We start from the raw sequence: 27,169 nt of genomic DNA, 5'->3' as shown, positions 1-27,169 counted from the left end.
TCCCTCAAGCACTCCAACGCATCTGTGTTCCTGCCCAAATGCTTTTTCCTGTTTTCGAGGTGTCAGGTGCTGATACTGCTTCTGTCACAGGATGCTGTCATGCGTGTGCACGCAACTTGAATTGTTTTGGCCCGGAGACCCCGGCGGGCAATCGGAAAGAAGCCGGCAGGAATACACACAATGAGTGGAGCGGGAGCCATCCCCGCTTCGACGATGAATCGGCACATCTTAGGAATTAATGTCAACGTTCCCAGGATTTCACTTTTCCACAATAAAGGTCCCAAATGGAGTGAAATTGTGCACATTTCTTTTCAAAGAATGGCGTTTTAAAATTCTGCAGACCAACTTCCTGCTTCAGCTCGGCTCAGCTGTGACTGTCCATCCTCTTGTAATAGACTAATCCTATGAACAAACAATAAAGCGAGTCCCAAATCCAAAGCGTTACTCTTTCAAAAGAGTGCCAGTTCCTTATCTCAACCTTCCCTCCCTTCCTCCAGGTTGACTGGTATCAACCTAAAAAATCTCAGAAACAACATTACTGAGTAAACCTTGTTGACAGACACCTGCCACTGATTTTAGACAGGCTTAGGGTGGAACTGTTTTTTTTTTTATTATTATTATTATTGTACTACCAGCTAATCCCCCTGTCAAAAAAAATGATAAAAAGAATTTGAATACAAAAATTCAGAAAATTTACATGCCATTTATTTGATTTTTCTTTTCAGATACCAGTAAAAAATATTGAAAAAAAAAATTGATTCCAAAAATATCTTACTTGGATGCTAGTGTAATATTGCCACGGATGAGGACCTGTGCCATGGATTAGGGCTAACCAATCCCTATCAAATATTTTTTAATCGTTTTATTCTACTGTTTATTCCATTGGTTGATTGAATCACATTTTACTTAACATGAAAGTGTATTACAAAAAAACAAAAACAACCAAACAAGAAAAATTGATTTAAAAAGGGTAAAAAGTGATATTGTCTTGTTCTTCACTAATTTTCCATTGCACATTTTGCCAACAAGGTCAGTTGGGTGCGTGCCTGTCATATTTTTAGCAAAGAGGACAAATGAGGCTCAAATTTTATTGATTTGGGGGAAGAAAAAAAAGACAGCCATGGTAGTTTCAACTGCAAATGTTACGCTAAAAGGAAATTCTTTAGCAACAACAGTAAACTTGTATTAGAGTGGCTTCCTCAACCCGCTTTAAATATGTGAAAAGTCTCTATTACTAGTTGTCTTTGAAAATCATGCTGCTGTTGCCACGTAACTGGCTAAGCAATTCTTGGAATGACGATTTTGTCCTTGATGCTTTTGGCTTGGGCGTTGTGATGTCCCCGAGCTTGGTGCTTTCCAAGGTGAAATTAGCACAGGAAAGGTTAAAGGTCATACTGGAGTTGTCATCATTTGTGCTTTTTTCACGGTGAAATCCGTCAACATTCAGACAAGATAACTGAAAAGCGCTCTTATCCTTGCAGTTGCTACTGTTGTCTGGCGGGGGGAGATACTTCTGCTTGGCCATCGGAGAACCTTGAGAATCATCTCTTTGCCTCTTCCTCAGGTTTCTCTTCCTCTGGCTTCTTTCTGCCACTTGGCGAGGCCGTCTGAGGTTCCTGACATTTGACAGAAAACACTTCAATTCATTCCTCCCTCTGTCTTTAATAAGAAATATGAAAGTATTACCTCTGAAGGAAAACATGCTGCCTTGAGCACAAGTTTTTATGGCCATCCTGCTTGTTCTGCTTTGCTTTTTTCTTGCCCTTCAACTGTGTGTGAGCATGGAGCATGCTGTGGGAAATCCTCCTTAAAAAAAAAAACAACAACAACATTGAGTGTTGTTATTTACACACTACTCATAGGCCACTTTCAGCTTTCCACCTTACCCTGAGTGAGGTAACCTTCTTGGTTTCCACTTTTTGAGCAGGAACCACTGATCGCATGTTAAGGAAGTGGGATCTGAAATACAAACCTTGCATCTTTATTGACAATGGATGCACAATATTGCATGGAAGGATGCATGCATAACTTAGCATAAGCAAACCTGAAATGAGTCATAAAGCGATGGCCAAAAGGAATCTTTTGGGAAACTTACCATTATCCAAGAGTTTTTCTTTCATGGGAGTTTTCAACCTCTTCGCCCTCTGGTAGAGCTTCCGACAGGATGGGCATAGGCCTGTGGGTGATCTTGTTTGTCTGGGAGTGGTGCTTTTCTGAGGGGAAGGAGCAGTACTAGAGCAGCACTGTGAATCGGAATCATCTAATCCTTGGTCAACCACCCTTTGTACACTACTATCCTTTTTAGGCTCTTCCTCAACATGATTGTTGATCAGATCAATGATGTCACAGACGCTATTGTCCTTCTTATGAATGTTGCTGTCATCAAATTTCATATTTCTCCTCCTCCTCTTTGGCTGAATCCGGCGTAAGACATCACTTAGCTTGGGACTTTTTTCAAGCTTCTTCTTTGAAGCTGTTTTCTGCCTGGAAGAGTGTTTATTGCTCATCCTGACTCTCCAACTCAGGCTGCACACTGAAGAGCTGTAACCAAATAAACAAAAGAGTGTTATGGTCAGTGAAGCAACAGACAATATTTTATATGTATTATTTGATCTATATCAGAGTCTCGAATGAAGGCCCAAGTACAAGCCAAGACATGTTAGGTAATGCAACCTAAATATCTTGTTTGTGATAAAAGAACCAGTGAAACCAAAATGAACAGAGTACAACTAACAGAGTCTAGTTCCTCATTCATACCTTTGAAAGAAGCACTTGACTTGTCTTGATTTGCTGAATGATTCAAAGCAATCGGATTGATATTCGGTGCCATCTGAAGTTCTGTTAAAGTGGGGACAGCTAAAACACTTTGATGAAGCCAAATGGCGCCGTGAAGGTGGAATGTAAACAAACAGCTTATTCTGACATTTCAAACGGGATATGATCAAATATTCAATTCACATTTGTGTTGATCTCGGCTTATCTACTGCTGATTTGACATTTTAAAAGTGTGGTAGAAAGCTAAAGGCAAGAAGCGTTCGCCCTGGCGAAGCAAAAAGCAGCGTTCTACTTACGACTGTCTTGGGCTTTTCGACATTTTACTTTGACTGTGGAACCACGCGCCTGCTTCTTGAAATGATTTCACATCAAATTGACCGTTTGCTTGTTTTTCCTAAGAAATGCGCATTTTCCTTTTCAATCAATCTCTACTCAAACGTTGGTCCTCCTGTCTTCTTTGTTTGCGCTACATCTAACACATTTTACGAAACACTGCTCCCTTGCGGTACCTCCAGCTACACTGGCTCGCACATAATGCAACAATTTGATACATTTTGGTGGTAGAAAACGGACAAAAGTACAAGTAGACTGACTCAATTCCTTAAGATAAAAAAAAAAAAGTTCGCACATGAAATGAACTTATGAATATGGAATGAAGTAAAAAAAATAAAAATTCGCATTTTCATGTTCTTTTAAGTTTTACATCTATCTTAAAAACTACTGCATTCTAGTATTTATCAGAGCGGGCAGATTTCTCTGAATAAAAGGGTATCCCTACTTTAAAAATGTATGACAATTTCATTCTTGTAATACTGACGTAATTTCCTAAACTATTTAATGTACATGGACAATAAGCCTAGCCCAGGGTTCGGCAACCCAAAATGTTCAAAGAGCCGTATTGCCCCCCAAAAAATTAAAAATAATAACACCTGTCTAAAAGCCTTTGATAATGCAACATAGACTATCAGTACATAAGTTGTATGCCTAGCATTAAAATAATGTAAAGAAAAATAGGGGTATCAATTTGGTCATTTCTTCTTGCGGCCCATTAGAGTTCACGTACCTCCATAGCAGAGCTGTCAGTTCGATATCGGAATTGATGTTTTTGATCTGGTGATCGATCGGTGATATTGTTTGTGCGGAGAGGCATGTCCTTAGTTTTCTCAATGATTTCGGTTTTGTTTTTTAAGTCCGAAAATAGGCAGTATGATATTTGAATGAATGAATCCCTTCATGTACTCGCCATCGTGAATGGTTTTCCACGCTTTATTATCTCCCGGGCTGCAACAAAACTTGCAGCAGTAGTAGAGTTTGGAGATGCAATCCACTTTTTGGAAATGTCCTCAAATTTCTCCACCAGCACTGGAATTGCACGTTTCCTCTCAGTTCGGCAGCAAATTTAGCATGCTTTAGCTGAAAATGTCGCTCCAAATTGCTTCTTGTTTTTTGACAACTTCTCATTGCAAATCAAACATGCAGCATTGGCAATGAAAGCAAAAGGTTCAGTCCATTCTTTCTTAAAGCCTCTGTTGTCATCAGCAATCTTTCTCTTTTTGCCTTTTGAATCCATGGCCCATCACTCACTCACACACCTGTTTGTTTACAACTCATCTGTGCTGTGTCGCAGGCTATGACGCAATTTTGCTATTTGGCGTCATTCTTAAATTCGGTATTTTTCATATATTTACAACTACATACATTTTTCAAGCTTAAGAATTCTTGTGTCATGATAACCATCTAAAAACCATATTTAAAAAAAACAACAACAACAAAAAAACCGTATTTTTCCATTTTCTTGCATTTTTGCAAAAACTCCAGGGAGCCGTTAGGGGTGTGAGTTGCCGACCCCTGGCCTGGCCTTATTAGCGCATGACATTATACATAGGCTATTTCACTGGCATCTAGCGGTAAAGTCGCACATTGCTGTTAGAGTAGGCCTCTGGCACGTATTCGTTTTGTTTTGAAAAGCGGTTGTTTCCGTAGGCCCTAATCCTCTTCCGTAGTACGTTTCGCATGATGGGAGTCGTTATATGCGCTTTCTACCGTAATTCTTAGAAATAGGCGAAAGTGAAAATGAAGGAGCGGCTGGTTTAACTATGTCGAGCCGACCAAAACAAATGTCCAATATTGACGGACAGCAAGTGGTAAAGAAAAAGATAGGTCTTGTACACTAGATTATCTCACACATTTGCACAAAGAGTGTACATTGACTTTAAGATGGAGCTCAAGGATATCGAGTAAATCTCGATACACTCATACACCTCATGTTTTTATAATGCAGAACGCAGCAAGTAAATGATTGTGCCTTATCGAACAACTCCCTCATCTCACAGGGAAGGAGGACTTTGAACACACATCGGAATTTCAACAAGCCAAGAGAAGCAGCCGCCTCAGGGAGAATTTCACTTCCCCTTTTCCCTTCAAGCTGTTTGTGCTCCCCAAAGAGGAAAAGACAGACAACCATGAGGATTGTAGTGTGCGCGCTCTTGCTGCTGCTAAACATGGCTGATTCCGTGGATCAGGCCAGAAGATCTGAAGCAAGAGACAACATCCGTGCAGATCACACCGGTTCTTACGTGGGAAAACTGCTGGTGATACCGATGGATGGGAGTCACTGGGTGGCTATGAAGGCCATTTGTCAGGAAATGGGTCGACGCGGACACCAAGTGACTGTTGTGATGCCAGAGATCACCATTCTGATGGGTCCAGGCGAGCACTATGAGACGCTGACCTTCCCTGTTCCATTTGACAAGGCATTTGTTGACTTTGTCATGTCCAAAAATGAAGACGTGTTAGAGAAAACTTCGCAGTCTTTCGTAGAGAAAATTCAGGACAAATTCTCACACATACAAAGAATTGTGAAACTGCTTCACAGCATTGCAGAGAGCCTTCTCTTCAATGACACTCTTATTTCACATCTGGCTCAGCAGGTGAGTGAGTGAGTGTCTTTCAGTAAGACTCATCTTGCTTTATTGTTTATTGTAACTCTTCTCTGGATAAATCTTAACGACTACTTGTTATTCCGCAGAGATTTGACGCTGTCCTGACAGACCCCATGGTGCCCACAGGCGCTTTAATAGCTCGGAAATTAGGTGAATCCTCCCTCCAGTGCCGTTAGCGTGTAGAGAGAGAGGGAGGTGGGAAAAAATGGATCCAAGCAGTTTGGAATGGGTGGAGGAAAGTGGCAGGTTTCTTTTTTTGTGATACAAGAGTCTATGCTCAGATAAAAGTAAAAGTTTTGTCCAATTTTTCAGTGCTATTCTTTGTCATGACCATGTTTTTGGATCACTTTCAGGTATTCCAACAGTGAATCTGCTGAGAGGGATTCCGTGTTTTTTGGACATGCAGTCTGCAGGGTGTCCATCGCCGCCTTCCTATGTGCCTCGCTTCTTCACGGGCCTCACCGATAAAATGACCTTTAAACAACGGGTCGTCAACACTTTGGTGAATACTTGTCATCGAGTTGTATTTGTCAGCTTTAAGTTACAGAAACATCAAAATAGTTGGAAAAAAAAGTCACAACCTGCCATGTTGAGACTTCCTGTATATTTTCTGCTCCATTTCCGTCATTGTGTATATTTGCTTGGGTTACGTGTGTCTTCAATCAAGTGTCTCAACTCAAGCATGTGTCCTCCAGGTGAGTGCACTGGAACCACTCCTCTGCCGACTCATCTATTGGCGTTTTGACCAATTTGCTTCCAAGTTCCTGGAAGAAGACCTGAGTGTAGCTGATGTGCTGTCAGAGTCTGCAATCTGGCTGCACAGGTAATGTGAAAAAGTCAAACAAGGGAAGAATTCCAGAAAATCTGGGATCTAGCCTTGCTTGGAATTTATTTTAAGCCTTTCTGGGCTGTGGTGGGCTGATATTCAAATGACATCGGTGTCGTAGTAGTACTTTATCTTTTGCACATCTGAGTTTTATTTTGGATATTAAAGATTTTTTTTTGTTTTAGGCTGTAGAAGTTGACACAATACCATCCATCTTATTTTTCTGTGGAAGTAATATTTTTGGCGGGCCGCATTGTAGTCATAGCTTCTTTCGGAGGGCCATTATGACTGTCAACCCAAATAAATGTATTAGCACCTCATATTATATACAGTAAAAGCTACAAAACAAACTGACAAACGTTTTCAAATCAGACGAGTAAAAACTGGTCAAAAAAAAAAAAGAAGATATTTTTAAAAGTGAAGACAATTTGCAATTCTAGTAATGACACACAAATTTGATGCACAATTTGTCTTGGCAGGCCACATAAAATGATGTGGTGAGCCATATCTGGCCCCCAGGCCTTGAGTTTGATACCTGGGCCACGCCCCATATTTTTCAAACCTCTGCTCTAAACAAAGATATGCTTTAAATTTTGGAACAGGATTGACTTCACAATGGAGTTTCCACGGCCATTAATGCCTAATATGGTGCTGGTTGGGGGCATCAACTGCAATGTGAGAAATCCACTGCCTGACGTAAGGACCAAGTATGTTTACGCAGAACTAAGTTCAATGTAGTCAAATGTACAAGTAATGCTTACTGTCTTTGTCAAAGGATTTGGAGCCCTGGGTGTCAGGAAAAGATGGATTTGTTGTCTTCACACTTGGGACCGCATTGAAAAAAATGCCTGATGGGATGACCCAAATCTTCTTTGAAGCGTTCCGACAAATTCCACAGAAGGTATGACAGTTATTTTGATCATACTTGGGTGTGATGAACCTGGTAGGAAAAATGACAGTATTTTCATCAAAATCAATTTTTATGGGGGGGGCTATATATATTGTATTGCAGCATTCTGAATCATGTTTAGGTTGTCTACAAAATGCATGTTAAACTTTTCTAGTTATAGAAATTACCATTTAGGATTAGTCTTAATGCAAAGTATCTCAATTTTAAGGGGCTCAAAGGTGACAAATGTAATGAGGACCTTTGACTTAATTGCGATGGTGTAAAAATGAAAACTCACAACAGCTCTGTTAACATGCAAATATTTCTTGAGCAAACTGTATTCTCTCTGTCTGCCCATACATATATTAGCGCAATCCTTTTCCTTCATTAGGTAATATGGAGATATTCTGGACCTGTTCCTGATAATACACCAGAAAATGTAAAGATGATGAGCTGGGTGCCCCAAAATGACTTACTTGGTAAAGAACCTCCTGACTATGTGAATGGATGGCTCTAAATGCACATTTTCTAATAGAGTCTACTTGTATGTCATTGTTCAACCCAATCTTAGCTCATCCTGGAGCTCGGGTCTTCATCACTCACGCTGGCTCACATGGGGTGTTCGAGGGACTTTGTCATGCCGTTCCAATGGTGATGCTACCTGTTGGTGGGGACCAGCCTGACAATGCAGCAAAAATGGCAAGTAGAGGAGTGGGAGTGGTGTTGGATATTTTATCCATCACTGTAGAAGACCTGCTACAGGGACTGAATGATGTCATGAACAACACCAAGTAAGTGTGTAAACACATTGCCTTCAAACTTTGAAGGTAACTGGAGCTAAAAGTCATTGTTTTAGGTACAAAGAGAACATGAAGAGGCTGTCCGCGTTACACAGGGACCGTCCTGTGGATCCACTGGACCTTTCTGTGTACTGGACCGAGTTTGTGATGCGGCATAAAGGTGCCAAACACCTGAAAGCAGCCGTCCATGGCCTCAACTGGTTCCAGTACTTCTGTCTGGATGTAATAGCGCTACTTGTTACAGTTGTGCTGGTTTTTATAGTCTTGACAACTAAATGTTTGATGTTCTGCTGTCAGAAAATGAGCAGAAAGAGTAAACAAGATTAGATGAGAATGAAACAAAAAACACAACAATGCAGGGAAAGAAAGCTGCACATTGTTTGAGGACAATAAGTGAAGCCATGTAGTGATCCAAGAGAATTTTAGTGAATAAACAAATTCAGAATAGCACTGGAATCAAAGACAGTGTATTGGGGATTACAATGTGCATTAGTGGGAACCCTTCTTTGGTGGAAACAAGGCGTACTCAACAGCCAGAGCAACAGTAAAGGCAGCAAACCCCCACTTGAATCCTCTCAGCAGTACGTCGGACAGCGTCACAGCACGGGCAAAGCCACCCGCATACCTCCATGCCTCATTTCTAAACAACGAGATAGACACAGTTGAGTAAAGCAATTAGAGAGTGATCAGAAATGTCACAAATAAATAAAAAATCTGTCCGGTGTAAATGCTTACCGGGCCCATGGGTCATTGAGGCCCCTGGCTGCCAGTCTTTGCTGTGTAAACTCCAGTGGAGTACCCTTTGTCTTCCATTGCTGCCAGTCTGGCATGGACATCTTGCTGTGGCCATGGTCACCTCCCATACTAATGAGTGTATCAAGATGAACAGATTTACCTTAAAAGCCCTGATTCAACATACAGTACACTATATACCACAGTCAAATGGTCTGCTTTGGAAATAAATGGATCTTTTTGGTTTACGAATGCGAGGCGGCTCAGTTTGCATGTTCTCCCCGAGCCTGCCTGGGTTTTCTCCCAAAAACATGTTTGGTAGGCCGATTGAGCACTCCAAATTGCCCATAGGTGTGAGTGCGGATTGTTGTTGGTCTCTGTGTGCCCTGCGATTGGCTGGCAACCAGTTCAGTGTGTCCCCCGCCTGCTGCTGCCCGATGACGGCTGGGATAGGCGACCCCCGTGCAGACAAGCAGTATAGAAGATGGATGGTTTGTGAAATTATTTGAATGTTAGATCAATCAATATTTGTATTTTAGTTAACCTCACTGCACTTATTGGCTACAGTTTATTATTGTAGCACAGCAAACATGAAGGCATACGTTCCTCTACAACAACTCTAATTATTTGTACTTTGACACTTAGCTATCTCTATGGGTTTTAACGCGAAAGGTAATGTGCAAAAGCAACACTTGTCGCGGTAATTGCATGAAGGTCATTAAAACGAACAAAGCTGGCATTTAAGCATCAAGTTAATGACAGCGGTTTGTGCCTAGGTAAACGTTCAACTCAATCCCCGGCTTTCAACATTTGCTCACGACAGCATCCCATGCTATTTGTGGCTATTCGTTAGCAATATACGCAACATTTTTCCGGTGTAGTTAACAAGCCTTTATCAGTAACGCAGTTTTGTAAGAACACGTCGCAGCACAACTTATCAAAGATTTTATTTCATATTGAAAACACAATGTGTACCTGGATCCTGTGTCGTGACCTCTGCTTCAGCGTTGTTACGACAGTTTCTAATTTGCTTTACGGCAGTAGAGCAAAGCAAAGGCAAGCGCTTTGTGACAAAACAAACGAAAACGTCACAACAGCAACGCAGCAGTTTGCCAAAATGTTTAATAACCTTTGCCATAGGAGAATTTCCGGCACGATGTATCATCTAGAAACAATTAATAACATGTATAACATGCATATCATTATCATAGTAAAATCACAGATAATTACTTATTCACGTTCCAGTACATTACTATGACAAAGTATCCGTGTCTTGTTTAAATCAACCGGCATCAAGTGTTTTGTGTTTTTGATGGTATCATTGTGGGACAAATGAATCAGAGCTTGCTTTGGGGATTGAGGAGGTTCTTCAATGCATCCAAGTTCTCCCCCTCTGGACCTTCAGGCCATGCACTATGATCTAGATCACACACACAGACAAAAGCGAAAACACATTTGTATATTAGGAAAAAAAAACACAGTGGAAGCACATTGGGACCAAATTCAACATACTGGGGATCTCCCACGTGGAGTGGTACAGACTCTGCCCTGCATCCACCCTCAGTGTGGCTCCAGAGATGTAGGAGGCGGTAGGAGAGAGCAGGAAACAAACTGCAGAGGATATCTGACCGTACAAACTAAATCAACTGACAAATAATACAAATCATGATATCATTTTTCTTCATTCATTTTGTAGGATTGTGGTTATAAACATTTTTTAGTAGCAATTACAGACAGATTTTTGCCATTCATAGCATTCGATCCTGCAGATCGTGGGGGAATACTGCACTTCAGCATCGTAACTACTATGGTATCTTTAAATTGTCACAAATCACACCTCTTCTGGCAGCCCAAGTCTCTTTGCAGGACTAAATGGAATGGACATCTTGAAAAGAGTTGGTCCCAGCTCCTTGTAGTTCTCCATAGCCGTTTGAGAGAAAATTGTGCCCTGCAAGCAATTGATACAACCACAATATACAGCTAACATTTATGGAAGTGCGACGAGGCAAGAGTCGTGCATACCGGGGCAACAGCATTGACCCGGACACCTGAGGCAGCCCACTCAATGGCCAAGCTCTTGGTTAAGTTATCCACTGCTGCTCTGGCTGCACCTGTGTGGCTGTCAGTGAGACAACAGCGGCTTTGTTGGACGAGGAATTTGATCGATGGATTTCATGATTTGGAGTGACACAGATGGTTTGATAATATTGTTGTAATGTGATAGGTATTTGAAATATACTTTATATATCGTTATATGGGTCTGTGGAATAATTAGAAATGCAACTTCAACGGGTCCGACGTCCGCATATGCGGCGCATGCGCGGCATTGTTTACGTAAAGCACGATTGATGGATTTAATGAATTGGAATGACACGGATGGTTTGATAAACGTGTTATTTATGTAATACTTACTTGAATAACTCTGAATGTTACGTCAGGCCCGTTCTCAGATCCTCATTTGTGTATATGTCACGTTAGCATACCGTATCGTTTAGGCTGTTGTTGCTGGTTCATGTCTGTTTTTGGTGTTGGACTTTGACAAATACATTTTCCCCAAAAGTGCGACTTATACTCCGGTGCGACTTATATATGTTTTTTTTTTCACTTTATTGTGCATTTTATGGCTGGTGCGATTTATACTCCAAGCAACTTATAGTCCGAAAATTACGGTACTGTATCATTAGCTGTATCAAATATTATTTTTAATGTGGGCTGTGGGCCACCAAAAATGGACAACCCTGATATAGTACTTTCAAACATTGCTACAAAACAGTGGACTCAATATGTAATGGTTTTGGACTTTTCAACATTTTAAGGGTGATTACTTACGCCATGCCAGGAAATCCTTTCCACATGTCAGCAATAATGTTAACAATCACACCTCCATGTTGCTTCATCCATGTAGTGTATACTGTGGGGTGCAATCCAAGGTTATTATAGTGAATAAAAACTAACCAAATGACTAAAATTGAAAAACACATTTTTGTTAACAGAATAATTTTTTTTAAAAATTAAGAAAATAAAACTAACCAAAACTACATTGTAAGGGGATACTTGACTAATTTTGCCATTTTTACAAAAGGTTATTGTGTCAACAATAATGATCTATTAGGAAAAACTAAAATAAACTTGCCTCTCACTAACTGAATTTAAAACAATGAACTATACTGAAAATCCTCAAACTATTACAACCCTGGTGCAACCGTGAACGCAGTCATGGAGTGTAAATGTGTCTTACCCTCCTTGCAACAGTGAAAGGTGCCAGTCAAGTTTGTGTCAATCACAGCTTTCCATCCTTTAGAAGACATATTCTCTACTGGACTACTGAACTGACCGCCACCGTTGTTGACCAGAAAGTCGATCTGACCATACTGCTTCAGCACTGAAGATACAAGAACCTTCACCTGAAGTGGAAATATTCAAGCATTGTGCATCACTCATTTCAATCCAATCAGAGGACTGTGTCCAAGGTGGAAGGAGTGTGCACCTCATCCTCATTGCGAATGTTGCAACGTAGAGGAGTGACGCATGCAGGGCTGGAAGCTGAAATTTGTTTTCGCATCTCTTGGGCAGCCGCCTCCAATCTCTCTGCTTTTCTGCTGGAAATCACCACACTACAACCTGAGAACAAGTTTGAGAGTGGTGATCAATTACAATGCAAAGCTCAAATTCAATTACAACCTGAAATATCCACGCACGGCTCCAGAATTTTTGTTTCGTCGCAGAACTGAAGTGGAAATTGACCAATATTTGGGGAGGGGAAATAATAGAGGTAAATAATCGAGATGCATATATACAAGGCTCAGTGTAGCGCCATCCCTGCAAATTTAAATAAGATTTGCTTGTACCATTGTCATTACTGAACAATGTTTACAAAAAAGCAAGGTGCAGGGTTCAATAGGTGAACTTCAACTCACCAACTAGATTCTGTTCATACTTTCGGCCACTGATCATTTAATTCACCATGGAGAGAGAGGACTTTAGCTCCAAGTCTGAAGCACTGTCAGGCAATTTTGAACATAAAGATAGATACACATGGATAAGAAAGAACGTTGCACTATGCTGAAAATTATTATTCTTAAAGTCATGGTGAACGAATCCAGTATTTTCTGGACAGAACAAGCTTGTCGAGGTTTTGTACTCAAAGGTTTCTTTTAACGAGTTGGTCAACAAGACTGAAAAATGTGGACAAAACGAGATCACTTACCAAGTTCTATAAGCTCTGTGGCTATTGCTTTTCCAATGCCAGTCGCTCCACCGGTCACAATTGCAACTTTATGATTGAACAAACCTGGTCGAAAGACACTCTGCGTCGCCATGATTGTTTCTTTCTACTTGTAGCCCACCTGCGCCACCTACAGGCAGTCCTACAATACTTCGTCACTTATTTGCGTGGCAGCCAGCTCAAGGTTATGCAGGTTTTATGCAGCATTCATTTTTTTGTTGCGCTTTTTTGAGTGCGGTATTTATAAACCACTCACAAATGAGCCCAGACTGACAAAGACTTGTACACAGAACTGCAAGAGCATTTTTTAAATGTATTTACGCTGTCACCCACCCACCCACTTGAATAAATCACGTGACATTCATAACGCTGGTTCCATGTGGATGAAGTACTAGAAACTTTTAAATTGTTTAATTCTGCAGACAAACTTGTTTTAATGTGAAAAGTGTCTTAACATTTGCCTAGGTTTCAGTGGTGTTTGGCTATCAAGTCATTTTTGACTAGGATGTAAAAGATGATCATAAACACAGAATTCCACTGCAGACAGGTTTAATGTTGAATGAGGCCTTGTCCGGGTTGTTTTTTTGGTGAGAAAGTCCCAAATTCTTCAGTGACCATTTCACTAGTTTACTGCTCCTTCAACTCCTTCAGCCTCCTGATTGCTGACTTGACTGTTACAGCAGAAGTTGTGCTGCAGGAGGGAAAAAAGAGCAAGCTTATATTTGGGCCCTTTTCAGTCAAAATGTCTGCTAGCACTTTTATAATCAACAATAACTATGACTTCTATTGTAACAAAAAGAGTTTCAGCCAGTTTCAAATGCTTGAAATTTTTCATCCTTGCCCATATTTCACTTCGAGGTACGACAGCAAGTTACACTGAGATTGACACTTCTCAAACATGGCAAATTGCACTGAGTGACTAAACTTTCATTCATCCCTGTTAACACAAGTGCACACACCCTTGTCACTTCTATTTAAAAATTAAAGTTTAATGGGCTCATCTTCCTGAAATGTGAAAAGCCAAAGGGTGTCAAAGAATAATCAATGCTTAATGACGATAAAAGAGCATAACTTAAAAATGTACATTTAAAAAAAAAAAAAAAAACGGTGCTTTTGTGAATATGAACTCTTTAAAGCCATACAGATTTGATTGCATATGTGCAGACAGCATGCGGTTAACCCCATTCATACTACATTGGCACATTTACTGGTTTAAAATTCAGCTTACTTGTAAGTCCAGGCTCCTCCAGCCACTGTTTTCATGCAGGATCCGCAGTGCCAGATACCCACAGCCCTCCTCTTCATCTTAGTCTTCATGGAACATGTTGAGAAGGGCGGGAAAAACGTTAGAATACACCCAATGATAGTCCTACATCTTTCTCTGCAATGATGTTATGGAGTAGAAATGGCACAGCACATCAGCTGCAGTAAGTACTACATATACCTCACCTTGCCACAGAATGAGCAGGTGTATTTGGCGTGCTGGGAGATCTCGATCTTCTTCACCATTTTTCGCAATGAAGCGCCATAACGTGTGCCATATTTACCGACAATCCCCACCTTCTTGGTGCGTTTGGCCTGAGGAGGAAGGAATAAACAATACATTCGTAAATGAAACTTGCAACATGATAAACATGGTAACCACCGTAATCGAATCCCATTCGCTAAACCCATGATAACAAATCGAGGGACAGATTCGATATTTGACTGCAACAAATTATTTTCACAAAGTGTGTGAATTGAATATGTTCATGGTTTTGGCGATAACCCTTGTGACTAATTTAGCACTTTAGCCGGGTACGTTGGGTGTTTTACACGGAGGCAGCCATTTGTAATACATGGAAACTACATGGAAATGCTTCCATCGTTATTTTGCAAAGGGTGTCCTGAAATGAAAAACATTATAATGGCATATATTCATCTAGTATGTCGGGATAGCTTCCGGGTGGATTGTTATATGATATTGACAACCGAAATCCTTCGATTGACACGGATTTGGAAAACGTCTTTTGGGCTCACCATCGTTCCAGTTGAGACGTGGATCCAAAGAGGAAGTACGTAGTGCGCAGGCGCGATTTGTTGGCATCATTGCGCTGCATTGTGGGAATGTGAGTATTTAAAGATGGCATAATGCTCGAAATGTGGATTCAAATGACGGCAATTGATGACACGCTTACATATTTGCATTTGATTTGTTTTACACAGAATGTCAACCAATTCAAATGTTGTCAATATTTTTTGTCATGCTGTTGCTAAGGACGCTTATAGATATGCGCATGCGCATTCGTTTTGAGGACGTTAGCATCCCTTCTGCAGACTAGAGATGTTTCACTTAGGACGCCTCCGTTTCTTGTTGATAGACTATCTGTGTTGATGGGAGGTATTCTTCAACAAGAACATACGCACCTGGGTCTGTCTATGATGAAGCTAACACGCGAACAAGTTCTCACTGAGGCAAAGGCGTCCGATCTGGGAAGCGTGAGGAAACTGAACTGCTGGTGAGTGGTCACATTTGGAAAACATGCCACATTTATTTGTTAGATCAAATAAGCCTACTTTTATTCTGCAGGGGATGCAAACTGACTGACGTGAGTACAACCGTTCCATTCAGTCTCCATGAGTCGAGTATAACTGTCATGAATGTCACGATTAACTTCAAGCTAAAACTGTGCGCCCCCCCCCCCCCCTCCAGGTTTCTATTTTATCTCAAATGCCAAACATTGAAGTGCTGACACTAAGGTTAGTTTGGACAATTTTGCTGACTCAACACGACCTAATTCTCAATTGAACATCACATGGGTTTAAGTACGAGTGTCCCTGTCCAGTGTCAACAACATCTCATCTCTTGCACCTCTGGCTGGATGCTTGTCTCTTTGTGAGCTTTACCTGAGAAGAAACATGATTGCCTCACTCTCGGAGCTTTCTTATTTGCGTTCAATGACACGCCTTCGGGTATTGTGGCTTGCTGACAACCCTTGTTGTGGGAAGGACTCCAGTCAGTATCGGCTGACGGTCCTGCGTTGCCTACCTGGGCTGCAGAAGCTGGACAACCAAGGTCATTACATCGTTTCATTGTGAAAAAGGCTTTCAAATAATATTTCACACGGCTGTTTTCTTATATGTCATTTCACATGTGTGTACAGTAGTGACAGAGGATGAGATTGCATTAGCACACTTGGAGGGTGAGAAGATCAGTGCACCACCAAACGCAGTTCACCAGCAGCTTTCTACCAATGGTTTTCCTGATGCAGAGAAAATATCTCACAGCTACAATATGAAGGAAACCAAGTAAGCCCTGTAGGGTGTTCATATCACTCACCACAAAATGAAACCACTAAACAATCCCCTCTTGATTTTTTTTTTTGCATACAGTAATGTCAAAGAGTTGAAGATGAAGCCTCCGTCCAAAGACAAGTTCCCCTCTCTTCATTCTCAATCGACCAGCTCATCGACTAAAAAGGTAGCCTCTTTATTATTATTATTTTTTTTTTTTTAGCAACTCCAAAAAAAAAAAGATGATACTCATCGATTAACCTTAACACGTCTTTGTAGACACACACACTTGAAGCCGTGCTGCTTCTACTGAAGGACTTGGATCACGAGGAGCTCCGCATTGTGCACATGGAGACACAGAACCGACTCAGAACTTTCACACTGGACTCTTTAGAAACGCTACGAGATATGCCAGCAACAAAATCTGCTGACATCCAACACTGAATAAATTCTAGCATGTATTAAGTCATAAGCCTCGCTCGCTATTTACAAATAACTGCTCATGACTTGAAACAGGGTCATAGCTCCCTACTGCATGTGTTTACACATTCAAATCTCCTCGCTTAGTGCTCTACTAACCAAATCACCATGTTGTATCGTGAATGCCACCTGTAGGAGGGGCCAAAGGGGTCGGGTGCAGTGAGCTGGGCGGCGGCCAAAGGCCGGGACCTTGGCGGTCCGATCCCCGGCTGCAGAGGCTGGCTCTAGGGACATGGAATGTCACCTCTCTGGCTGGAAAGGAGCCCGAGCCGGTGTGCGAGGCAGAAAAGTTCTGACTAGACATAGTCGGACTTGCCTCCACACATAGTTTGGGCTCTGGTACAAGCAGCGTTGGCAGTAATACGGACTCTGTACCGGTCCGTCGTGGTGAAGAGAGAGCTGAGCTAAACGGCAAAGCTCTCGATTTACCGGTCGATCTACACTCCTACCCTCACCTATGGTCACGAGCTATGGGTCGTGACCGAAAGAACGAGATCCAGGATACAAGCGGCCGAAATGAGTTTCCTCCGCAGGGTGTCCGGGCTCTCCCTTAGAGATAGGGTGAGAAGCTCGGTCATCCGGGAGAGTCTTGGAGTAGAGCCGCTGCTCCTCCACGTTGAGAGGAGCCAGATGAGGTGGCTCGGGCATCTTATCAGGATGCCTCCTGGACGCCTCCCTGGGGAGGTGTTCCGGGCATGTCCCACCGGTAGGAGACCCAGGGGACAACCAAGGACGCGCTGGAGAGACTATGTCTCTCCAGCGCGTCCTGGGAACACCTTGGTATCCTCCGGGATGAGCTGGATGAAGTGGCTCGGGAGAGGAAAGTCTGGGAGTCCCTCCTAAAGCTGCTGCCCCCGCGACCCGACCCCGGATAAGCGGAAGAAGATGGATGGATGGTATCATGAATACTGCCTTACAAGAACAAAATGTATGTTTTATTAAAGGTCACTCTATTTCCATAATTAAAGAGATGAATTGCTGTTTGACTGGATTTATTTGTGCCGCTGCTTTTACCACACATCATACATACTTCAACACAATGAATGACAAGGTAACCAGTTCTAACTATTTTGACTGGATCTAATCTATTCTGAGTTGGCTGACAAACCATTATTTTTTTGTTAGCTATAAATATGTAATTTATCAGTCAGCCACCCTCCTCATTCTCCAAGAAGTCCAATAGTGTGCTTGCATTCACAGCAACCATCAGGTACTCCACACCATCTGCACCCTGGAGAATTAATAAATAGCTGTAAACATGAATTGCATGCCTCTTAAAGGGAAATTAGTAAACAGTTGGCAAATACTGTGGAAGTTGTGAATTTGAATGTCACTAAAGTTGTAATTTGATCCGAATCTTCTATAAAAATGCTTTAAAAAAAAAACAAAAACTACTGAGCATCTGCTTCCACTGCATAACAGGACGTTACCTTGCGCGTTCTTATCAGTTTGTGGTCTCTGAACTCGGTCAGCTGAGTCCTCAGAGTGAGGTCGGAGTTGACCAAAAATGCCTCACGACAACGTTGGTAAAAATCTTGGAACGACAATCCTGCACGGGATAAAAATATAAATAGAAAATCCTGAAAAGAAACTTTGGAAATATTGAATGTACATGTACCTGTGTAGGAAGGATTGTCTTTGTTTTCCAGCTGAAATTTCACCAGCAGTTTGAAAATTCCTCTGCAAAACAAATGTAAGCATGAAGAGCTGCCAAAACATGTTTTACAGAAGGAAGGTGTCGAAAGTACCGTGCGTTTGGGGGCAAGCTGCGGAGAACGTGTGTAAGGGAAGACAGAGCCAGAGCCCCCGTTTGCTGCACCAGCAGAGAGTTCTCGTACGACGTCTCTTCGGTGTAGTGCTTGAATGTCACACACTCCCACCACAGCCAGTTAAATTGACTCTGCTTAAACTGGTCCCAAACTGGGAATATATAGAACACATTGACAATCTGGACAGCATTAAAAAAAAAAAAAAAAAAAAAAGAAGCTCAAAACCAACCAAGAGGAGCATTGATGTGGTCAATCGTAGCCACAAAGTGAATGTTGGGCAGGGATGCTAGCTGCCCCAAGGCGCTCTGGGTCTTTTCTCCTCGCAACATTGGTCCGTCGATATTATTGATCAACACGTAGATATGAAGATCTGGGCCTGTCTCAAGGGTACATTTCAACTTCAACAAACCCTGCAACCCTTTTTTTGTTAAATTAAAGCCGACGAGACAAACAAACTCACTGTCTTGAAGTTTTTGGGAGATGTACTGGATCTGATCGGATGGTGTTCGAAAACTCCCTTGGTGCTCAAGAACCTCACATGTCAAAGTGTTCAAAATCTGCAGGAACATTTGTTGAAAGAAAATGCCAATCAATCATGCTTAAGCAACATAACTGACATTATTTTGGTTTTTCTTCTTTTGGTGCAGACTCACCGATTTCAGTGTGATGGAAGGGAAGAAGCCATTAATCACCAGGTGCATTTCTTGAGACAAGTAAGAAGAGCGAAATTCCTCCAGGAGCTCTTTCTTGCTGCCCAATCCGTAGAGCAGCACGCTGAATCCCAATCTTTAGACAAGCAGTCATCTTTTTCTTTTTTTTCTTCGCCTTCCGGTCCAAATGCAAGAACCACAGTAAAAATGCGCTCACTTACTGTAATTGCAGCATCCATTTGCCAAAGTGCTTTGTATGTTTGTTGTGGAGGTACTGGATCTCATGAAGGTAACTGGAGGGGTTTAATTCTAAGAGCTGAATAAGTGTCTCCTGCAAGGCAAGCAAACGGTTGAGACACTATTTGGACAGCATCGAGGGCAAGGCAAAATGCACGACTACAGCTCACCCTGTCTAATTTAGGTGTGTGTAAACGATCCAGCGTGCTGTCCGACGTTAAGATTTTGGAGCTGCCGTGGGCCTCAAAATAGTCCTCAATCATGGTGGGCTGGTTGACGGATTCAGGAGCGCTCTTGCCTTTTTTGCCAGGGGTCCTGTAGAGTGCTGCTGATAAACCTTTACTCGGCGTCTGGTTTTCCCCAACATCTTTCTTTACTTTCTGCGCTTCATCCACCATGACGTCATTCTTCTCCTCCTCTTCCTCAGAGTCGGAGGGTGAAAACTCGCTGTCGCTGTCTGATCGAAGGCTGGGAGCTGATCGGGCCATCGATGTTACACATTTTAGTTGGTGCTTTTTGTAGATTTTAAAAGAGATCATGTCGGCCGGTTACACTTACTTGAGATTCTCTTCCTCAGTCTGTGGGGTGTTGTGGAGACAAACTGTCTTTTTTTGCGCTGTCAGAAAAGAAGCAAGTGAGATAAAATAGTTCCATTTGTAAGCAGTATATAAAAAGGAGAAATCAAGGCTCACCCTTTGTGGCGTTTGGTTTTTACTTCTGAGGCCTGCTCAGAGAGACAGAATGCACTGAAGGCCATGTGGAAAAATCATAATAACGAGCCACATAGCATGGAGATGCTGAACTTACTGTGGCCTGCCCGAGTGGGGGTAGAGGGCTCAATGCTGGGAGTTGTGCTGAAGCTCACACTTTTCCCTGGTGTTCGTGCCAGTTCATTTGCTATGTATGACAAACATCACTTGTAGAAAAGGTTCATTTGCTATGTATGACAAACATCATATGTAGAAAAGGCTTAGATAGATAGATAGATAGATAGATAGATAGATAGATAGATAGATAGATAGATAGATAGATAGATAGATAGATAGATAGATAGATAGATAGATAGATAGATAGATAGATAGATAGATAGTCACTCACCAGTCTGGGACATGCTGTGGCCCCGTTTGGTTTTCTGAAAAGTGAAAATGGACAATCCTGCACCTCCGGACATACCCTCATCATCTTGAAAAAAAATAAAAGAAAAATGATGGCATCTAGTTCTTTGTGTAACGTGCCTCTCACCCTCTGACATAGGCTCTACCTAGTAGTGACACTAAACAGACTAAGTGCTTTAGGAAAAATGGATAGAGGATGTAAAACTCATATTCGTTCAAAATTGTCACAGTGTCATCTCTCTTTTACCTTCTGTACTTTCTGCACAAAGAGCTTGAACATAGTTCTGCTCATCAAGGAGGGCATTTTCATCCCTTTCTTTCACTTCTTCGTTTCTGGCTCGTCGTCCCTTCGGGCTCTTGAACGTGACCATCTTGTGAATTTTGCCAGAACTGTTTTGCACCACTTTAAAAACATCCATATCACTCAGAACGACAGGAAGAGAAGACATCAATCTTTGACTACTCAGAGTTCATGCTTACCCTCTTGCTTGTCTACGATGTGCTCCAGAACATCCCTATCCCCGATGAACTTCACCTCCAACAGACTCATGACTCCAGGAATAAACCTTTACAGCAATAAAACGAATGGTCGATCACGTTTAGCACAACTCGCAGCTTTCCGCGCCATGACGCTGAAGTTTTAAACCACGTGAAAGGTGAAAGTTCACTTTCGACCAATTAGAACGTACACTCTAGTAAAACATGTCCCAGAATGCAATTTGGCGTGCTGCTTTCGGAACCGTAGGAAAATAAAAAAAATCCTACTTGAAGCTCGCGAGGACTCACCTATGGCTCTTTTCGGCTTTTCTCCGAAGGGGTCGCCACAGCGAAACACCCGTTTGTTTTGTCCAGATGATCCGCACTTGACAGAGTTTTGACGCCGGATGCCCTCCCTGACGTGACCCTCTGCATTTGACTCGGGCTGTTGTGCTCCATTTGGTTCCCCCTGCCGCGGGAGCGCGCACGCACGCCTTGTTTGGAAAGCGAAAAACCGATGCCGTACGATCTTGTTTTCAATAAAAACACGAAGAACTCCCCTTTGCGTCTGTCAATTTTAATTTTTAGAAAGGATTATTCTCATTTGATGTCGTTAAATTCATTCGCGTTCTGCCGTTGAAGCGGGGTGCATTCAAAGACCAGTCGAACAGACGGAACACTCATTGACTTCACCAAAAAGCAACGATAGAATTACGTGAGCTCTTTGATGCAAAGAAATTCCTCTTTTTGGCTACCGTTACATGCGTAATTGTGATCATCATTCATCCATCCATTTTATTACTCAGGTATTTTCAAAGCAAATGAATATTGTTGCATTTATTCATTTGCTTTAAAATGACAGCGCAATATAATTAAAAGCTGACTCCATAGCAATGTCAAACGTGTTCATTGAAGAAAAAGCCACACGCGTTTTGTGATCAAATCTTTCATCATGAGAATGATTTGAGTGAATTGAGTTGAATGAATAATGACATTTCAGTTCTGAAGGCTCCTTTTGTCCCAAACAAAATGACAGGTGGTGGGGAGGGGGGGATAAAAATTGGAACAGGGACTCAACCCGTGAGAATTTGTGCCCCCATCCCATTTTGAGAACGGTGAGTCCTGGACATGGACTGGCTTTTTATCTGTCTTCCTGGGGGTCTGTTCAGGTTGTGTGGCGAATTTGAACAGGTGACCTCATTCTTAGGCCAAATGACATCCTCACAGCGGCCCCATGTCAAGAGATTTCATGCATGCACGCACATACAATGGCGTTATATTAAAGCATGTGGAAAGGGAGCATAAAGCATTTATTTTAGATGTATTAAAATGAAGCACTCATATAGCCAAAAGAATTGATACCTGTAGCATATGATCAAATGCTTAAGAAAACGGTGGCCTAGAATGGCCTGTAATAAAATTCTCCTTCCTACAAACAATTCCAATTACATACTGCAATATTTAGATCATGATAACATGCATGCACAAACTTGGCCTACAAAGCTAGTTCTGATTCTGACACAAAACATCTCTTCAAAAAGCCATGTTCATTTACACATCTTCTATGCCTGAATGGTTGGTTAGTATGAGGAAAGAACAACTGTATAAAGGTAAACCATGTCAAGGGGTCTATTTACATCTATTCACCATCCACGTGTTGGGATCCACTTGCCCACAAGAATGCCTTCTGAGTGCACATGATACACAGGATGCATTGTGGCTGTTGCACATGACTGCAATAAAAAAAAAAAAGAAGAAAAAAAAAAAGTCAAATAGGAGGAAAATTGATCAATAAATTTGCATAGTCCAACATTAGGACACTAACATGGTATGGAATCAATGCGAGTAGAAAACCCAGAGGGTACATGCTGTAATCCAGTTTTCCTGAGATAGGCTCCACTCTTCCATGTTCCTGAGTCATGGATAATAACCTGGATGAAAACATAGATGGTAAGCTAAATTCAAGTTTGTAATTGATTAATGAGGAATTTTTTATATCAATATATAAATTTGCAACTACTTGAGGTTCGAATGCCCTTCGATCACAGCGTATCCTGTTGGAAGTTTCCCAGCCCCATCCAAACTTGAGTAATATGCAGGATAGGGATTAAAACAACAAAGAGCAGAGATTGAATTTCACAACTGTATTTGGTTTGGGTCCTGTGCATTAAACTGGGCCTGGATGCAGGACATACCTTAAGCCAGCCCACCCACAATCAATCAGTAGCTGGTTCCTGTGGGGACAGTGACCTATGACTCTTGTCAAAACACGGACAGCCACATCTTCAACATTGCATGAGCCAATGAGAGACTGCTGCACATCTAGAAGCAAGAAATGTGATGAGATTCATTGACACTCACACAAATGGCAGGTGCGACATCTTTTGTACAAGCACCCACCGTAGAAGACAAAATTTCCAGGATGCACCTCACTAAGCTTTGCCATATCTTGGACTGGGTGACTACAGGAGGGGGTGGAGCCAATGCTGGACTTGCAGGTAATGCCAACCTCCTTTAACCTGAAGGAAAAGAAAGACTAGTTTCGTAAATATTACAACCAAATAGTACACTTGACAAATGACTCCCATCATGATGACAAAGACAACAGTAAGATAGCTGAAAATACCCAGAATCAAATGTGCACTCACTTTTCCATGAATTGCAAAGTAAAGCCGGTGGTCTCTTTTGCGACTGCCTGAATTTCCTGGACCCCTCTGCAGTTGTAGGTGTTGCCACAGTGAACATACACGCCTGTTAGCTGCACACCTGCTGTCTCAGCAACGGCCTGTGCCAGTCTGAGTGCCTCCGGCTCAGAATGCAGGATGCCAGCTACAAGAAAAAAAGGAAATCAGCAGCACTTCTATATGGTACTTACAGTACCCTTTGCCCTATTTTGCCATTCTTGCCTCTTTACCTCTACCGTTGCCACAGTCCAGTTTCAACCAGACGTGCCACAGTCGACCATCTTTCAACGGTCGCTTTTTGAGCTGCTCCAAAGCATCAGGATGGTCCAGTAAAACCTGAAAGAGCTGCAGTCTCTCGGACAAGATGGCACAACGCTCCACCTAGCAAAAGATGAGGACAATTGGTGGTATGATCATCTAATATTGACAGATTTACTTTGTAATAGATCAGGGATGGGCAACTTCAATGATGGAGAGGACCACCAATTTTAAATATGTACAAAATACATGTTGGCCCCCGACTTGCAAAACTCCATCTAGAATGAATGCCCATTGATGTGTGTCCCATCCCTGTACATCAGGGGTGCCCAATACGTCGATCGCGATCCACCGGTTCATCGCCAAGCCACCACTGGTCGATCGCGTGGCATTCAAATGTTTGTTTGTTTTTTCGCACTTTACGCGTGCGCAAACAACGGCGCTAACAACACAACACAAACAGGCTAGCTCGCGAGTTCAGAACCCTGTTTTTTTTCTTAAACTTAAGAAAGGGTATAAAAATGAGTGGGGCAGCTGGATATAGTAAGAAGTATCACTTTCATAGGGAATGGGAGTAGGACTTTTTTTTCACCATGACATATACACATATACATATTATGTATAACATAATATACTGAAAATCAAGATCAAGCGAGCTTTTGCCCTTCTGCTCCGCGGGAGGTTTCTGTATACATATACATATATATAATTCATTCTTTTTTTTTAGAGGGGTAGATCTTTGTGACTTGGTCATTTCAAAAGTAGCTCGTGAAGTGAAAAAGTTTGGGCATCCCTGCTGTACATCATCATGTGATCTGCAATCAAATGTATAATGTGGATAATAGAGAGAAGAGGAAGAACCTTATCAAAAGGTAGAGAATAAGCATAGAGGATGTCATCAAATCCATGGTCAGCATAAAAAGAGGCCTCGGTCAGGGTGGAAACCACGATGCACCGCCGTGAACCCCCTGTTATTATGTCAGCACACTCACTAGATGGTAGCAAACACACTAGTCAGTGTCCTATATTCTACGTGACTGAGCTACTCATTCATACCAATACAATACAAAAATTGTTGGTTGCTTTCCATATTATGGTCACCTCCAGATTGATTGACTTTCATGTATAAATTCATTATCATTATAAGTTGTTGCAAAAAAATAAAATCAGTGAACATTGAGTGCTTTTTGTCCATCCGTGTATGTGTGATCGTACAGTGTTTTGTGGGTCTTCATGTGAGGGCGAAGCTGAACTCCAAGCTTCTCACATCGTTCAATTATCCTCATTGCATTTTTCTTCACTTTGTCCACATCGACCACCAGAGCAGGCGTACACAAGGCTGAGAGAGGCTCCCCATCCATATTGGCAGCACTGGAAGACACTGCACGTAAATTTGAATGCCAAAACCAAACCCTGCTTTTAGATAGTTTCTTTACATTTGTGGCAGTCACTTTATTTCGCTGAACTTGAAAACTACAAGTGGATGAAAAACTTTGACCACTTGTTTTGAGGCTAAAAGGAACACACCCGCACGCACGCAAATAATATATTGTTCGGTTCTACCCACCGTTAAAGGTCGAGTGGAAGTTCTGTCCTATAACTGGATCATTCATACAGAGAAGCTCGGACTTCAACCTTATTTTTTCTGCCAAGGGTTGCGGACTGTCTCAATTCAATCGGAGTAATGGGAAGGGTCCTTCGTTGTAGTGTTTCCTCCTGAGTGAACGATTCGTTCAAAAGAACGACTCTTTTCAGTGAACGAGAGTGAATGAATCACTTCCTAAAGTAATTCGTTCTTTTTCTGAGTTCATATGACTTCAACCAGTGGATGTCAGTAATACACATTGAAGCTAGTGCCACCTCGCTGTAAAACAAAACGAAGAAGAAAATGACATAACTTCCCATTCACAAAAAAGTCGTGGATTGCATTTCCCGTTCACCAACGAACGAATCAGACGTATTGCGTCTCCGTGAACTATGTAAGCAAGAATATAGATTTACGTTTTACTTACCGGGGCGGCTTGGTGGCGCACTGGTTAGCACGTCCGCCTCCCAGTTAGGAGGGTGCGGGTTGGAATCCACCTCCGGCCCTCCCTGTGTGGAGTTTGCATGTTCTTCCGTGTCCGCGTGGGTTTTCTCCAGGCACTCCGGTTTCCTCCCACATCCCAAAAACATGCTTGGTAGGCCGATTGAGCGCTCCAAATTGTCCCTAGGTGTAAGTGCGAGTGGTTGTTCGTCTCTGTGTGCCCTGCGATTGGTTGGCAACCAGTTCAGGGTGTCCCCCGCCTGCTGCTGCCCGATGACGGCTGGGATAGGCTCCAGCACGCCCGCGACCCCCGTGGGGACTAAGCGGTTCAGAAAATGAATGAATGAATGAATAAATATAAATACCGGGCGTGTATAAAAGCCATAATAGTTTTTCAAACCTCTGTGTCACTCCAAATCATTAAATCCTTCAAACTCTTCGTCCTCCGTGTCACTTACAAACAAAGCTGCTAATGATGCCGTTAGTACGTGGGGCCCTTCATCATCTTCGTCATCCCGTGATGAATCTTTGTCCTTTATGTAAACAACGGCCGCGTGCTGACGTCACTTGAAATTCAAATTACAGTAATCCTTGCTACATCGCAGTTCCCTTTTTTTTTTTTGAATTTTGAAAATTTGTGGAAAAATTCACATATAAGTCGCTCCTCAGTGTAAGTCGCCCCCCCCACCCAAACCAAGAAAAAAAAACGCGACTTATAGTCCGAAAATTATGGTGTATATATAATAATTGGGGGGGGGGGGGGGGGGGGGGGGAGATTGTGCATGGGTTGTTTCCACGGGATGAGAGAAAAAGAGAAAACGGATCAGTTTGTGTATGTGTGTGTGTGTTGCGGCCCAGGGGGAACGATTCGTTGAACGATTATTTTGAGTGAACTGATTCTAAAGATTCAGTTCACCTAAAACAACTTGAATTCACATCACTACTTCGTTGTGGCCGAGCCCAATCGATTTTGTGTGTGTGAGTGTGTGTGTGTGTGTGTGTGTGCGCGCG

General features: G+C 42.1%; 7 protein-coding genes across 10 annotated transcripts; 2 read left to right on the top strand and 5 right to left on the bottom strand.

Moving 5' to 3' along the window:
- Positions 1-1,074: 1,074 nt before the first annotated feature.
- LOC147046584 (uncharacterized) lies at positions 1,075-3,979 on the bottom strand. 2 transcript variants are annotated; one of them, XM_085929198.1, is made up of 6 exons: positions 3,839-3,979; positions 2,758-2,838; positions 2,096-2,541; positions 1,887-1,959; positions 1,687-1,806; positions 1,075-1,616 (listed from the first exon to the last, which is right to left on the bottom strand). In XM_085929198.1, exons 3-6 carry the CDS (start codon positions 2,505-2,507, stop codon positions 1,235-1,237), a joined length of 987 nt encoding a protein of 328 aa, XP_085785324.1. In that variant the 5' UTR covers positions 2,508-2,541; positions 2,758-2,838; positions 3,839-3,979; the 3' UTR covers positions 1,075-1,234. The 2 variants fall into 2 exon arrangements, with proteins under 2 accessions (XP_085785324.1, XP_085785323.1); XM_085929197.1 differs by lacking the exon at positions 3,839-3,979 and adding an exon at positions 3,072-3,283.
- A 797-nt stretch (positions 3,980-4,776) lies between these two features.
- LOC147046583 (UDP-glucuronosyltransferase-like) lies at positions 4,777-9,212 on the top strand. The gene is made up of 10 exons (XM_085929193.1): positions 4,777-4,919; positions 5,109-5,705; positions 5,804-5,867; positions 6,071-6,219; positions 6,413-6,540; positions 7,146-7,239; positions 7,319-7,444; positions 7,824-7,911; positions 8,004-8,223; positions 8,289-9,212. Exons 1-10 carry the CDS (start codon positions 4,872-4,874, stop codon positions 8,557-8,559), a joined length of 1,785 nt encoding a protein of 594 aa, XP_085785319.1. The 5' UTR covers positions 4,777-4,871; the 3' UTR covers positions 8,560-9,212.
- On the bottom strand, positions 8,637-13,444 carry pecr (peroxisomal trans-2-enoyl-CoA reductase). Of its 2 annotated transcripts, XM_085929204.1 has the most exons (10): positions 13,172-13,444; positions 12,452-12,585; positions 12,203-12,368; positions 11,794-11,875; positions 10,987-11,083; positions 10,802-10,912; positions 10,477-10,588; positions 10,306-10,384; positions 8,968-9,096; positions 8,637-8,872 (listed from the first exon to the last, which is right to left on the bottom strand). In XM_085929204.1, exons 1-10 carry the CDS (start codon positions 13,281-13,283, stop codon positions 8,722-8,724), a joined length of 1,173 nt encoding a protein of 390 aa, XP_085785330.1. In that variant the 5' UTR covers positions 13,284-13,444; the 3' UTR covers positions 8,637-8,721. The 2 variants fall into 2 exon arrangements, with proteins under 2 accessions (XP_085785330.1, XP_085785328.1); XM_085929202.1 differs by lacking the exons at positions 10,306-10,384; positions 10,477-10,588; positions 10,802-10,912; ... (3 more) ...; positions 12,452-12,585; positions 13,172-13,444 and adding an exon at positions 9,940-10,282.
- Positions 13,445-13,721: 277 nt separating this feature from the next.
- rpl37a (ribosomal protein L37a) lies at positions 13,722-15,265 on the bottom strand. The gene is made up of 4 exons (XM_085929201.1): positions 15,209-15,265; positions 14,639-14,767; positions 14,418-14,500; positions 13,722-13,880 (listed from the first exon to the last, which is right to left on the bottom strand). Exons 1-4 carry the CDS (start codon positions 15,209-15,211, stop codon positions 13,817-13,819), a joined length of 279 nt encoding a protein of 92 aa, XP_085785327.1. The 5' UTR covers positions 15,212-15,265; the 3' UTR covers positions 13,722-13,816.
- Positions 14,595-17,909, top strand: cfap410 (cilia and flagella associated protein 410). Of its 2 annotated transcripts, none has more exons than XM_085929200.1 (8): positions 14,595-14,616; positions 15,550-15,687; positions 15,759-15,777; positions 15,882-15,928; positions 16,015-16,244; positions 16,333-16,477; positions 16,562-16,649; positions 16,742-17,909. In XM_085929200.1, exons 2-8 carry the CDS (start codon positions 15,563-15,565, stop codon positions 16,904-16,906), a joined length of 819 nt encoding a protein of 272 aa, XP_085785326.1. In that variant the 5' UTR covers positions 14,595-14,616; positions 15,550-15,562; the 3' UTR covers positions 16,907-17,909. The 2 variants fall into 2 exon arrangements, with proteins under 2 accessions (XP_085785326.1, XP_085785325.1); XM_085929199.1 differs by lacking the exon at positions 14,595-14,616 and adding an exon at positions 15,246-15,297.
- An 8-nt stretch (positions 17,910-17,917) lies between these two features.
- Positions 17,918-22,319, bottom strand: orc2 (origin recognition complex, subunit 2). The gene is made up of 16 exons (XM_085929195.1): positions 21,500-22,319; positions 21,194-21,279; positions 20,961-21,116; positions 20,697-20,780; positions 20,406-20,495; positions 20,291-20,322; positions 20,157-20,214; positions 19,769-20,073; positions 19,583-19,692; positions 19,365-19,497; positions 19,172-19,268; positions 18,941-19,087; positions 18,691-18,862; positions 18,561-18,622; positions 18,373-18,491; positions 17,918-18,173 (listed from the first exon to the last, which is right to left on the bottom strand). The coding sequence occupies exons 2-16, from the start codon at positions 21,261-21,263 to the stop codon at positions 18,090-18,092; spliced, it is 1,719 nt and encodes a 572-aa protein (XP_085785321.1). The 5' UTR covers positions 21,264-21,279; positions 21,500-22,319; the 3' UTR covers positions 17,918-18,089.
- Positions 22,320-22,479: 160 nt separating this feature from the next.
- Positions 22,480-25,857, bottom strand: LOC147046578 (D-serine dehydratase). Its single transcript, XM_085929196.1, has 10 exons — positions 25,700-25,857; positions 25,348-25,513; positions 24,994-25,123; positions 24,105-24,255; positions 23,839-24,019; positions 23,591-23,709; positions 23,386-23,512; positions 23,211-23,273; positions 23,016-23,121; positions 22,480-22,923 (listed from the first exon to the last, which is right to left on the bottom strand). The coding sequence occupies exons 1-10, from the start codon at positions 25,743-25,745 to the stop codon at positions 22,834-22,836; spliced, it is 1,179 nt and encodes a 392-aa protein (XP_085785322.1). The 5' UTR covers positions 25,746-25,857; the 3' UTR covers positions 22,480-22,833.
- Positions 25,858-27,169: the final 1,312 nt, after the last annotated feature.

Source organism: Syngnathus leptorhynchus, chromosome 14 (genome assembly GCF_054491065.1).
Source record: "Syngnathus leptorhynchus isolate UIUO chromosome 14, UIUO_Slep, whole genome shotgun sequence".
Lineage (NCBI taxonomy): Eukaryota > Metazoa > Chordata > Actinopteri > Syngnathiformes > Syngnathidae > Syngnathus > Syngnathus leptorhynchus.
This window is presented reverse-complemented; position numbering and strand designations above follow the sequence as displayed.